The sequence below is a fragment of the Aquarana catesbeiana genome, linkage group LG12 (assembly GCF_042186555.1).
Source record: "Aquarana catesbeiana isolate 2022-GZ linkage group LG12, ASM4218655v1, whole genome shotgun sequence".
Lineage (NCBI taxonomy): Eukaryota > Metazoa > Chordata > Amphibia > Anura > Ranidae > Aquarana > Aquarana catesbeiana.
In genome coordinates, this window is record NC_133335.1 from 148,671,861 (window position 1) to 148,686,384 (window position 14,524).

A 14,524-nucleotide genomic window follows, 5' to 3' on the forward strand; every position below is an offset into this window, starting at 1 on the left:
TCTGGTCTTTGGGCAGCCAAATGGTCCGGGGCTTAAGTGGTTAATCTCTCATCACTGTAACAGGAAATGTTTTTGCTTTCCATATTCCAAAGTAGTGTGATGCATCAAGTGCCTATTGAGAGCTGTTCCTTTTTTGAAGAAGACAAGTCAGCCTGTAATGGGCAGAATAAAAGGAGTGCAGGCAAAGCAATTGTTATGTACATTATACGTTTTTTTTTCCTATTATACAGACTGATTAAAAAATACTTACATCTCGGAACTGCACTTTTCCCAGCTCGCCCAGTTCACTGACACAACAGTAGGCAGCTTCAGACTGGAGAAAAAGCTGCGCCAGCGTCATTTCTTCACTCCTGAAAAGTTCCCCCATCTTTACAGATTTGTCTGCTGCTTATCCTAGAAAGGAAACAATTTACATATGACTATGCAAGTTTCTCTAACACAGTATTAGGATGCAGGTCAAAAAAAAAAAAAAAAAAAAAGGTTTCCTTACATAACTAAAAAAATTGACCCTTGCTTGTTGTTTCCCTACTTATACGTGAAAAGCGGCGGCCCTTGTATAACCATAAATGAAAAATGGTGCACAAACATCCGAGCACAATCTAAATACTGACTGACTTGGGCTGGCCATACATGGTCGAGTTTTTAAAGAATTTTCTTTTGAAAATCTGAAAATTTGTGCGTTTTGTGATCTGATGGTGCCACCATTGATTTCGAAATTCGACCAACCAAGTCTTCAATTTCACCTCATGTTGCTACAGAAAAGAATTTTCGTGGCTGGGAATCTTCTTTTCTTTCTGGGAATTTTCTTTTCTTGCACATGCGCATTTCTTTTTCAATTACATTTCTTGCACGACTCTCCCATCATAGATTAGAAAATCGGCTGTTGCTGCAGCCCACTAATGGTGCGAAATACAAACGAAAATTCTTAGATAAGATTTTCGAAAGAAAATTATTCCGAAATTCGACCCATGTATGGCCTTGCCTTGGTGTAACAATTCCTAGACAGAGAATGCAATGCAAATGCAATAGACAGATAATCTGCAAACACCCGTGTCATCAGCTGATACAGTGGGGAAGGAAAGTATTCAGACCCCCTTAAATTTTTCACTCTTTGTTATATTGCAGCCATTTGCTAAAATCATTTAAGTTCATTTTTTTTCCACATTAATGTACACACAGCACCCCGTATTGACAGAAAAACACACAGAATTGTTGACTTTTTTGGAGATTAATTAAAAAAGAAAAGCTGAAATATCACATGGTCCTAAATATTCAGACCCTTTGCTCAGTATTTAGTAGAAGCACCCTTTTGATCTAATACAGCCATGAGTCTTTTTGGGAAAGATGCAACACGTTTTTCACACCTGGGTTTGGGGATCCTCTGCCATTCTTCCTTGCAGATCCTCTCCAGTTCTGTCAGGTTGGATGGTAAACGTTGGTGGACAGACATTTTTAGGTCTCTCCAGAGATGCTCAATTGGGTTTAAGTCAGGGCTCTGGCTGGGCCATTCAAGAACAGTCACGGAGTTGTTGTGAAGCCACTCTTTCGTCATTTTAGCTGTGTGCTTAGGGTCATTGTCTTGTTGGAAGGTAAACCTTCGGCCCAGTCTGAGGTCCTGAGCACTCCGGAAAAGTGTTTTTGTCCAGGATATCCCTGTACTTGGCCGCATTCATCTTTCCCTCGATTGCAACCAGTCGTCCTGTCCCCAAAAAACACCCCCACAGCATGATGCTGTCACCACCATGCTTCACTGTTGGGACTGTATTGGACAGGTGATGAGCTGTACCTGGTCTTCTCCACACATACCGCTTAGAATCAAGGCCAAAAAGTTCTATCTTTGTCTCATCAGACCAGAGAATCTTATTTCTCACCATCTTGGAGTCCTTCAGGTGTTTTTTTAGCAAACTCCATGCGGGCTTTCATGTGTCTTGCACTGAGGAGAGGCTTCCGTCGGGCCACTCTGCCATAAAGCCCCGACTGGTGGAGGGCTGCAGTGATGGTTGACTTTCTACAACTTTCCCCCATCTCCCGACTGTATCTCTGGAGCTCAGCCACAGTGATCTTTGGGTTCTTCTTTACCTCTCTCACCAAGGCTCTTCTCCCCCGATAGCTCTGTTTGGCCAGACGGCCAGCTCTAGGAAGGGTTCTGGTCGTCCCAAACATCTTCCATTTAAGGATTATGGAGGCCACTGTGCTCTTAGGAACCTTAATTGCAGCAGACATTTTTTGTAACCTTGGCCAGATCTGTGCCTTGCCACAATTCTGTCTCTGAGCTTTTCAGGCAGTTCCTTTGACCTCATGATTCTCATTTGCTCTGACATGCACTGTGAGCTGTAAGGTCTTATATAGACAGGTGAGTGGCTTTCCTAATCAAGTCCAATCAGTATAATCAAACACAGCTGGACTCAAATGAAGGTGTAGAAACATCTCAAGGATGATCAGAAGAAATGGACCTGAGTTAAATATATGAGTGTCATAGCAAAGGGTCTGAATACTTAGGACCATGTGATATTTCAGTTTTTCTTCTTTAATAAATCTGCAAAAATGTCAGAAATTCTGTGTTTTTCTGTCAATATGGGGTGCTGTGTGTACATTAATGAGAAAAAAAATAAACTTAAATAATTTTAGCAAATGGCTGCAATATAACAGAGTGAAAAATTTAAGGGGGTCTGAATACTTTCCGTCCCCACTGTATGCAAACAAGTAAAACAAGGCACTGGATTAACACCATAAGTAGCTCAATCAGATAGTTACAGTTGCTCTGGTAAGGCTCCTCTCAATAAAAGTGAGGTGTCCCAAAAGCAGGGAAGTCAGATTTAAAGGTTTTCATGCACAAGGTTCAATGGGAGCACCACACAAAAGGTCTGAGAGTTAATACTGATATTTGCTTACAAGGAGACAATACATAACTGCCAACATATTTGGTGGCTCAAAGATCTGCCCCCTCTTCTGAGCTTGAGTGTAATGGGAAGATTGGAAGATTCTAAAGTGGCACAATTACCAAAGTTTACGGTAATTGTTTGCGTTAGAAAAAATTAGATGCGACAAGGGTCAGTGGATTGAAAAATCAGCATATATCTCAATGTACTGGGGTTCCATTTGGAATGAATGTTACCAAAGCACACCATTGTATGTAATGTGCATTGCTACTTGTACCACAACACAAACAACAGTATGAATGGATCCTAAAGAGAACCAATCAGGACAGTAGTTATTTGCTAAAGCTCCCATTGAGTGCTACCACTCTACAACTTCCATAAGGGACGCCAGTTCCTGAAGCATCTCACATAGGACCTGGAACAATCACCATGTCAGGCAAAGGCAGGTTTAAGTGCTGTATTGAGAGCCCTAACCCCGACAGGTTCTCTTTAAAGTGCAGTGTTTCAGTAAAAAACAGAAAACTTGGAAATAGTTTAGACTTGAAATATGAGATTCTTTAACCTTTTTGCCTGTTACAGTAATACCCATGGAGTGATGACTGTGGTACAGAGAGATTTGGCTAGGTGAACAAAGAATGGTTTTATTTTCTTGTTGTTGACTTAATCAAACTAACAGTCAACAGAATATCAAATTCTTCCCACAAAGGACCCCTACAGAACATCAAACTTATCACATTTTACACCAAGACAACACACTAAAGAAAACTGTCCCCCGTATATTAATAAACAGAACCAAACAGTGTGCTACATAAATAACATCAAGGGGGGTATATGTAATATGAATGTAGCCATATATTAATATTTTTCTAACTATGTATATGTATCCACTCCCCCCCCCCCCCCAAATCACCTGTTTTGCTGCGGGGTTGTCTTTAATCTACATACTCTTTTCTGACATCATTGGGAGTTCCTGCAACCTCCTGGGATGTGCATCGTGCCCATGGCAGAGGGCTTAATAAGATGTCATTACTGCTTGGCCGAAAATGGTGCTTGGGATGGAATAGGGCACCATTCACACTTGACGTTTCCTGAACCTGTGACAAAGTGCACAGAAAATGCGTGCTTTTAGCGAGTTTCGAAAACGCACTGTAAATGTACGTCGCACTTGTGGTGCCATTAATGGCACCTCAATTGCAGGTAGCAGGCGTGCATTTGCCTCACCCTGGTGGCGCTACAAATGCTAAAAATGGGCCTTCACTCCAAAAAAGGTTTCGGGGGTGCTTGTCGCACATAGGGCAGCCCATTCAAGTGACACAAGCCACAGTCGTCTATGCGTATTCCTGCTTCCTGTCTGCTGGGATAACTGGTGGACCTGAACATGCAGTCAAACCGGACTTCCCTTTTAACTTCTGCTGGTTTTGCTTGTGATTCTGCTGATCCCTGAATGACAGAATTAATCTTTCTGGTCAGTATCTCCGATCTGAGGTTCTGCAATCCTCCTGTCCCTTGCCACCAACTGTTCCACTTCCAAAGGTGCTTGAGCAGAGATGCAAGAGGCCACCCATGTCATTTCACTTTCCTATCTGACAAAGTGAAACCAATCAATGAGCACCTGCCACTATCCAGCAAAACACTGTAGCTGTTAGACCCCTTTCACGCGGGGGCAGTTTTCAGGCGATTTAGCGCTGGAAATATCCTCTGCTAAGCACCTGAAAACTGTCTCCAAAGTGTGACTTTTTACACTGGGGCGGGGCGCTCGCGGGACGTTTCGGAAAGTCCTGCAAGCAGTATCTTTGGGGCCGTTTGGGAGCGATGTATTTAGCACTCCCAAAATGCCCTGCCCATTGGAATGAATGGGCAGCGCTTCCGAAGCGCCGCAACACAGGAGTTTTTAACCCCTTCTTTGGGGTTAAAAGCTCCCCGCTAACGCGGCCCCAGTGTGGAAGGGGTCTTTACAAAGTGTTGTTCAGAACCGCTGGCAGAAATCTGATTGTAGCTGGCTGTGTGCACCTTGTGATTGTAGTCTGTGCTGCCAAGTGCTTACAGGTAAACTCAAGGACACTACATTTCAGGCAAGATCAAGAAGTATCTTATGTACTTGCTGAAAATTTGTTTAGCCTGAAAGAGAAAAAACTACTGCAGTCATCACCGAAAAAAAAAGAAAATACAAAGCGACGTAAAAAGTTTGGTGCTTTACCACCGACTACAACGGGTTGGCTTAAAAAAGGTAGAGGATATCAACAAAATGGAAGACTTAATACTTACTGAGCAACATCAACAAGAGAAATACTCTAAGACCTGGGGGCTTTGGAATCAGTTTGTTCTCTCTGCAGAGGGTACGGCCCTGCTCGGAACGTAATACCTTAAAACGGGTGCCATAGCTGGAATATATTGGTCACCCGGAACCAATACCATCTCAGCTCTCTCCCTCCCCTATACCCCCCCACTTCCTTTTTCTTTAACTCCTCTCTCAATTTATTTTGTTTATGGAAAAGGGGAAATTGTTTAGGGGCAACCTCAGGTCAACCTCTATCTTCGGTGACCACACGATGATTGTTGAAATCTGACAGCAACCACTTCTTTTTTATCACTTAATGATTTCACTTTGCTTGTATTGGATGTGCATTTTCCAAACTGTCTCTTGCCTAGATCCATGGTCTATATGCTTGACGTTTTCATTGTCTACACAATATGGATGTAATGACTTGTTTTTTGCCCGTTTTGGGTGTTAATAAAAATTATATTTGGGAAAAAAAATAAATAAATAAAAAGTGTATCCGAAACTGTCCAAGGCAGCAATGATTATAACAGCAGTAGTCACACATGCCTACAAAGTTTTTCCCAATCCTTATAAAGATCCTGATTTACCTTTTATGTATGTGCCTTGTTTAATAAATCACCCCAATTATACAAGTACCGAATGTATATGTATATCAAATATTAAAAAAAAAAAAAAAAAAAAAAAAAAAAAAGAAGGATGAGCATTATATTCATTACAGCATTTGCATCACTAATCCTAGAAGATAGTAGAAATGACACACCTTATATTCTGATGTTTAATCTGACACAAATACATTTCTAACCAAACAAAATCTGATGATGATTTTGGGAAGGGAAATGAGAAACAATCGGGAAGCCGTGGTTTTTTAGTGAAAGCTGCCAGATCTCTACATGTGAAACTTCCACGTATACCACATGAAACAAGCTGTTCTGGCATGTTTTGTGAGCAAGGGAAAAATATATACGCCAGGAATCCAAGATTAGAGCAGCGTGACTAACCAAAAATGGGTACGCCAGCTCGCTGCTTGCTCTATAGAGGCATCACATGTGCAGCAGCTGATCTTCCTAATAAACAGAAAGCAATTATTAGATTAATCACTGCTCAACAGTGCAATCCAACGCCAACTACCGGCTGAATAATCATTCCAGACATTAAAAATTAGGATTCTTTTGGTTAGCTTGTATGACTTGGCTCTCAAACTGATGATTAGCTGTAGACAGAATTGAAATCCCTGGACGCAAACTGTCTTCATTTCAGCGCCAGAGTCCTTGATCTCTTCAATTTCGGGAACCTGAGCCATACACCTGCATTTATTTTATTTACTAACAGAGTAGAGGCTGTTCACTTTTCAAAGTGTTTTTAGTGAATAAGTTGCTCACTTTGAACGCCCAAACACGTGCAAGGGTAAAATTATTATCACATATGTGTCTAGTAGGGCATGTTGGTGTCACACATAGTAGTTTGTTGTGTTTCAAGTGATGTCTTTGGGCATAAGTACCTGATGATCCTGACAGTCCATCTCATTTACTTTTCCAAACTGAGCATACCAAGTATAGAACAGTGAGGGAAAAAAGTATTTAATCCCCTACTGATTTTGTACATTTGCCCACTGAAAAAAAAAAAGATCAGTCTAGAATTTTAAACACAACAGGCAGCCTGCCAAGTTTATCACAACATTGCTCAGGCAAGATAAAGAGAAACATTTACAATGTTTCTCTTTATCTTGCCTGAGCAATGTTGTGATAAATTTCCTTCTTTTAGATCAAAGAAATGAACTTCGGTTTAACCACTTAAAGACTAAACCTTTTTCTGACACTTGTTGCTTACAAGTTAAAATTTGTATTTTTTGCTAGAAAATTACTTAGAGCCCCCAAACACACATTATATATACACACACACACACACATATATATACATACACAGCATCTCACAAAAGCGAGTACAACCCTCACATTTTTGTAAATATTTTCTTCTATCTTTTCATCTGACAACACTGAAGAAATGACACTTTGCTACAATGTAAAGTAGTGAGTGTACAGCTTGTATAACAGTGTAAATTTGCTGTCTCCTCAAAATAACTCAACACACAGCCATTAATGTCTAAACCACTGGCAACAAAAGTGAGTACACCCCTAAGTGAAAATGTCCAAATTGGGCCCAAAGTATCAATATTTTGTGTGGCCACCATTATTTTCCAGCACTGCCTTGACCCTCTTGGGCATGGAGTTCACCAGAGCTTGACAGGTTGCCATTTGGAGTCCTCTTCCACTCCTCCATGATGACATCGCAGAGCTGGTGGGTGTTAAGAGACCTTGTGCTCCTCCACCTTTCATTTGAAGATGCCTCACAGATGCTCAATAGGGTTTAGGTCTGGAGATATACTTGGCCAGTCCATCACCTTTACCCTCAGCTTCTTAAGCAAGGCAGTGGTCATCTTGGAGGTGTGTTTGGGGTCGTTATGTTGGAATACTGCCCTGCTACGCAGTCTTTTAAGGCAGGGGATCATGCTCTGCTTCAGTATGTCACAGTACTTGTTGGCATTCATGGTTCCCTCAATGAACTGTAGCTCCCCAGTGCTGGCAGCACTCATGCAGCCCCAGACCATGACACTCCCACCACCATGCTTGACTGTAGGCAAGACACACTTGTCTTTGTACTCCTCGCCTGGTTGCCGCCACACACACTTGATACCATCTGAACCAAATAAGTTTATCTTGGTCTCATCAGACCACAGGACACAGTTCCAGTAATCCATGTCCTTAGTCTGCTTGTCTTCAGCAAACTGTTTTGCAGGTTTTCTTGTACATCTTTAGAAGAGGCTTCCTTCTGGGACGACAGCCATGCAGACCAATTTGATGTAGTGTGTGGCTTATGGTCTGAGCTTTGACAGGCTGACCCCCCACCCCTTCAACCTCTGCAGCAATGCTGGCAGCACTCATACATCTATTTCCCAAAGACAACCTCTGGATATGACGCTGAGCACATGCACTTAACTTCTTTGGTCAACCATGGCGGGGCCTGTTCTGAGTGGAACCTGTCCTGTTAAACCGCATTTTCACTTAGCGGTGTACTCACTTTTGTTGCCAGCGGTTTAGACGTTAATGGCTGTGTGTTATTTTGAGGGGAAAGCAAATTTACACTGTTATACAAGCTGTACACTCACTACTTTATATTGTAACAAAGTGTCATTTCTTCAGTTGTCACATGAAATGATAAAATATTTACAAAATGGTGAGGGGTGTACTTACTTTTGTGAGATATTGTAAATATATATATACATATACACACACACACACACACACACACACTAGGGTTGCACCGATACCAATACCGAGTATTTGCCCAAGTACATGTACTCGGGCAAATGCTGCCGATGCTTCACCTCATCCCAGAAGTCAGTGGGCAGGCTGAGTGGGTGGGAGAAGGCAGAGCGCAGGTCCTGGCACAGTGAGAGTCCTTGCAGGCTGCAGCAGAGGAAGGTAAGCTTATGGGACAGAGGTGTGGGTCACAGCCATTCATCAGCATCGGTGACCTGGTTCATCAGAATCATTAACGGAAGTGACGGCCTGAGTCTCCGACAGAGGATGTACACTGCAATGCCCATCTTGGTACACCCTGCACTCGGGCTCAGTATCCTGCAGTCACAAGGCGAGAGAGGACATCTTGTTACACCCAGCCGTGTAACAAGATGTCCGCTGCTGCATTCTGACTAGGCTTACTGAGGCCGAGTGCAGGGTGTATCAAGATGGGCGTTGCAGTGTACAGCTCACTCTTTTAACGATTTTACTTTAGTGCTGCATTATTTTCAGTGCCACTGCCTACCAAACAGTTCCACCTATCATTGCCCATAAGTGCCACCTATTAGTGCCCATAAGTGCCACCTATATATGACCATCAGTCAGTGCCACATATCAGTGTCCATAAGTGTCAGCCATCAGTGCGAGCCATCAGTACCGCATATTAGAGCTGCACAATTAATTGTTAAAAAATCGTGATCTCGATTCACCTCCCCTGAGATCTCTCCTGCTGAGTTTGCCGATTCTTTCATATAAACAAGTGGAGAGATTCTCTGTTCACTCAGCTGTCAAAAGAAAACATTCAGGCAGTCTGCCAAGTTTAGAACTTGAAACATTGTATCTAACTTCCTTCTTAGATCAAAGGGATAAACTTCTCTGTGTAAACAAATAACCTGGGCAATCTGCCAAGCTTTAGTGTAAATGCAGGAAGTTTAACCACTTAAAGTCTAAATCTTTTTCTGACACTTCTTTCTCAAGTTAAAATCAATATTTTTTGCTAAAAAAAAAAATTACTTGGAACCCCCAAACATTAGAGAATATATATATATATATATATATATATATATATTATATATATATTTTTTTTTTTTTAGCAGAGACCCTAGGGAATAAAATGGCAATTGCTGCAATATTTTATGTCACACTGTATTTGCCCAGCCGACTTTCAAATGCAATTTTTTGGGAAAAAATACACTTCAATAAATAAAAAAAAACCGAAACAGTAAAGTTAGCACAATTTTTTTGTTTTAATGTGAAAGATGATGTTACGCCGCGAGAATCATGAGAGAATCGTGATCTATCCTCTAAGCAAAAAAATCGTGATTCTCATTTTAGCCAGAATCGTGCAGCTCTACCGCATATCAGTGTCCATCAGTGTCCATCAGTCAGTGCCACATATCGGTGCCCATCAGTCAGTGCCACATATCAGTGCCCATCAGTCAGTGCCAACTATCAGTCCTGCATATCAGTGCCAGCCATTAGTGCTGCAAATCAGTGCCCATCAGTACATGCCACCTATCAGTGCTCATCAGCGCTGTTGCATATTAGGGACTCCTCATCAGTGTCACTGCCAGTTACAGTTCTTCATAATTATAAAGAAGATATCATTAGTCTGTATTGTGCTTTTAAAACTGTCACTTGACATAAAAAAAAAAAAAAAGTATCGGTAATCGGTGAGCAGTTGAAAAAAGTATCGGTACTTGTACTCGGTCTTAAAAAAGTGGTATCGGTGCAAACCTCACACACACACACACACACATATATATACACATACATACACACACAGTGGGGACAGAAAGTATTCAGACCCCCTTAAATTTTTCACTCTTTGTTATATTGCAGCCATTTAGGTTCATTTTCTTTCCTCATTAATGTACACACAGCACCCCATATTGACAGAAAAACACAGAATTGTTGACATTTTTTGCAGATTTATTAAAAAAAGAAAAACTGAAATATCACATGGTCCTAAGTATTCAGACCCTTTGCTGTGACACTCATATATTTAACTCAGGTGCTGTCCATTTCTTCTGATCATCCTTGAGATGGTTCTACACCTTCATTTGAGTCCAGCTGTGTTTGATTATACTGATTGGACTTGATTAGGAAAGCCACACACCTGTCTATTATAAGACCTTACAGCTCACAGTGCATGTCAGAGCAAATGAGAATCATGAGGTCAAAGGAACTGCCTGAAGAGCTCAGAGACAGAATTGTGGCAAGGCACAGATCTGGCCAAGGTTACAAAAAAAGTTTCTGCTGCATTTAAGGTTCCTAAGAGCACAGTGGCCTCCATAATCCTTAAAAAGGAAGACGTTTGGGATGACCAGAACCCTTCCGAGAGCTGGCCGTCTGGCCAAACTGAGCTATCGGAACCCAAGAACCCAAAGATCACTGTGGCTGAGCTCCAGAGATGCAGTCGGGAGATGGGAGAAGGTTGTAGAAGGTCAACCATCACTGCAGCCCTCCACTAGTCGGGGCTTTATGGCAGAGTGGCCTGACGGAAGCCTCTCCTCAGTGCACGACACATGAAAGCCTGCATGGAGTTTGCTAAAAAAACACCTGAAGGACTCCAAGATGGTGAGAAATAAGGATTCTCTGGTCTGATGAGACCAAGATAGAACTTTTTGGCCTTAATTCTAAGCGGTATGTGTGGAGAAAACCAGGCACTGCTAATCATCTGTCCAATACAGTCCCAACAGTGAAGCATGGTGGTGGCAGCATCATGCTGTGGGGTGTTTTTCAGCTGCAGGGACAGGTCGACTGGTTGCAATCGAGGGAAAGATGAATGCGGCCAAGTACAGAGATATCCTGGACGAAAACCTTCTCCAGAGTGCCCAGGACCTCAGAATGGGCCAAAGGTTTACCTTCCAACAAGACAATGACCCTAAGCACACAGCTAAAATAATGAAGGAGTGGCTTCACAACAACTCCCTGACTGTTCTTGAATGGCTCAGCCAGAGCCCTGACTTAAACCCAATTGAGCATCTCTCGAGAGACCTGAAAATGGCTGTCCACCAACGTTTACCATCCAACCTGACAGAATTGGAGAGGATCTGCAAGGAGGAATAGCAGAGGATCTCCAAATCCAGGTGTGAAAAACTTGTTGCATCCTTCCCAAAAAGACTCATGGCTGTATTAGATCAAAAGGGTGCTTCTACTAAATACCGAGCAAAGGGTCTGAATACTTAGGACCATGTGATATTTCAATTTTTCTTTTTTAATAAATCTGCAAAAATGTCAACAATTCTGTGTTTTTCTGTCAATATGGGGTGCTGTGTGTACATTAAGGCCCCTTTCACACTGGGGCGGCGTCAGTGGTATTTTACCGTTGGTATTCGGCGGTAAACACACCGCTCCAAAGATGCTAGCAGGACTTTTTTTCCCGTCCTGCTAGCGCACCGCTCCAGTGTGAAAGCCCGCGGGGCTTTCACACTGGAGAGACAGCAGCGGCTGTTTCGGGTCGGTTTGCAGGCGATATTAGCGCAATAGCAAATGGCTGCAATATAACAAAGAGTGAAAATTTTAAGGAGGGTCTGAATACTTTCCGTCCCCACTGTGTGTGTGTGTGTATATATATATATATATACACACACACACATACACACACATATACACATATACACACACACACACACACACACACACATACATTTTTTTCTTTTTAGCAGAGACCCTAGTGAATAAAATGGCGGTTGCTGCAATATTTTATATCACACTGTATTTGCGCAGTGGTCTTTCAAACGCAATATTTTTGGAATAAATACACTTTAATGAATTTAAAATAAAACTAAACAGTAAAGTTAGCCCAATTTTTTTGTATAATGTGAAAGATGATGTTATGTCACGAGAATCTTGAGAGAATCATGATCTTTATTCTAAGCAAAAAAATTGTGATTCTCATTTTAGCCAGAATCATGCAGCTCTACCATAGAGGTAACACTTATACCATTGTGACGATTTTCTAGATTAGTTCGGAGTTGCTCTTTAAAGAAACAGAAATTGGTTATTTACTGTGGAACACATGGTTAAATAATCAAGCATGGTTTAGATTAGCAGCAATCTTCTACTTTGGTTTGAAAACAACTACTGAATACATGGATAGTAATCGTATACAATACATCAAAGCCATAGGAGTTCTGAGAAGCCATAATGCAGGGGAAAAGAAAAAAAACGAAATACTGCCTAGAATCCATGCTGGAACTCAGATATGTTAATTTCAGCATTAGTAATGGATTCTAGTCTAAATTCTTTTATTCAGCTTTCCAACAAGCACAAACAACTAGAACTAATGCTTGGCAGTAACACATACAATACCTCCATTATATTCTGGCCACTTCTCATATCCTAGTTACTATTTCTAACTTGTTTCATCCACAAGAAAAAGGTTTTGTTTGACTTTTAAGTAATGAAAACTAAATAATTATGTGCGTTTATAGAAGATTTATTGGTAGATTTGTGAACACATTACTAAAATCATTACATTTTGACAGCTGCTCTAAACCAGGTCTCTGGCTGAGCTGGCTGGAGAAAACTTGCAGGACCTGTGTGGGATTGCTAGTGCTGCAAAAAAAATAAAAAAAATAAACATTTTGGTGGGATTCAGTGCTATTAAACCCAAAAGCAAACATTTATTATATTGCAGTTTACCAATTCTTAGGTTTGGTGGCTGCATTCGTTTTCTCTTTTAGGGTTTGTTTCCTTTATTTTCACCTGGTGATCCGGCCAGTACAGTGCCTTGAAAAAGTATTCATTCCCCTTGAAATTTCCCACATTTTGTCATGTTACAACCAAAAACGTAAATGTATTTTATTGGGATTTTATGTGACAGACCAGTGTTTCTCAACCCTTTTTCAGATAATGGCACCCTTTAAAATTATGGAAAATCTTGAGACACCCCATCCTAAAATATAAAAACTATTCTAATAGTTTTACATAATGCAGCAACATCCACACATGTAGGACACCCAAGATTAGAGATGCAAGTTGGTACTGACTAGTATTCCAATATGTGTCTTCTTCCTCAGTTTTTCTCCATCATGATGATTGTGGCCCTAGAATGACGTCAGATTTTGATGAAACGCGTCGGAAGAAAGGAATGGGCTGAACTCACTGCGCTATTAGAATCCCAGAAGGACGGGCGTTTACCCTTAGCTAGCCGGCTTTTTTACATGCTGTTCTTTATGCTCATACGAGTTAAGTGCAATACTTTATTTTTAATAAATGTCATATTGGTTTTTACACTATGGCGAGTCTTCTTTCATTTCTGGGTTATCTTTATCTACTGAACGTGATTGGCTGCTCTGGATCTGGTTCAAGAACTTAGACCAGGGGTAGGCAACCTCAGCCCTCCTGCTGTGGTGAAACTACAAGTCCCATGAGACACTGCAAGCCCCTGACAATCACAGGCATGACTCCTAGAGGCAGAGGCATGATGGGATTAGTAGTTCACCACAGCTGGAGTGCCGAGGTTGCCTAACCCTGACTTAGACCATCTGTCCTGCTCCATCATAGGAGAGGATATCCGGTTGAGAGCTGTCAACTGACTCTCTGATTGGGGATCAAGGCCAGGGCTGGGTATTAAGCTATAAGCATCATACCACTTGCTATCGGTTATGCATGTAATTTATGTGGTGGATGGATTTGTCATGTCATGTTTGTGAATCACTGGCATCACGAGAGGATCATGATAAGCAATCCACCAACCTTCACTTGTTTTCACTTTGAAAAGTGATTCACAGATTTTCACATTTTCTATTTTTGGTGATCATGCTCACTACGGACTTTATTAAGTTCTTTTTTACATTCTTACATTTAGGTATTAAATAGCACAGCTCCTTTTTTCCTTTGCTAGAAATGCTAACACTGCCCCAAAATTAAAGCGGTTGTAAAGGTTTTTTCTAAACAAACATGCTATATTTACCTGATCTGTACAATGGTTTTCCACAGACCAGCCTCAAACCTTCTCTTCTGGGCTTCCTCTTCTTTTGTGTGCTTCCTATGGGGGCACACAGCAAGCTCAATCCTGAGCCAGGCTGTGTGGGTCTGCTGACATACAAAACATAGCT

General features: G+C 41.5%; 1 protein-coding gene across 6 annotated transcripts in view; it reads right to left on the minus strand.

Moving 5' to 3' along the window:
* The window catches only part of ATP6V0A1 (ATPase H+ transporting V0 subunit a1), a 201,225-nt gene that overhangs the window by 167,706 nt on the left and 18,995 nt on the right, over positions 1 to 14,524 (minus strand). For all 6 annotated transcript variants that reach the window (XM_073608392.1, XM_073608391.1, XM_073608393.1 and 3 more), the window contains exon 2: positions 251 to 393. In XM_073608392.1, coding sequence (XP_073464493.1) covers positions 251 to 367 — 117 coding nt within the window. In that variant the 5' untranslated portion in view covers positions 368 to 393. The remainder of the gene's footprint in view (positions 1 to 250; positions 394 to 14,524) is intronic.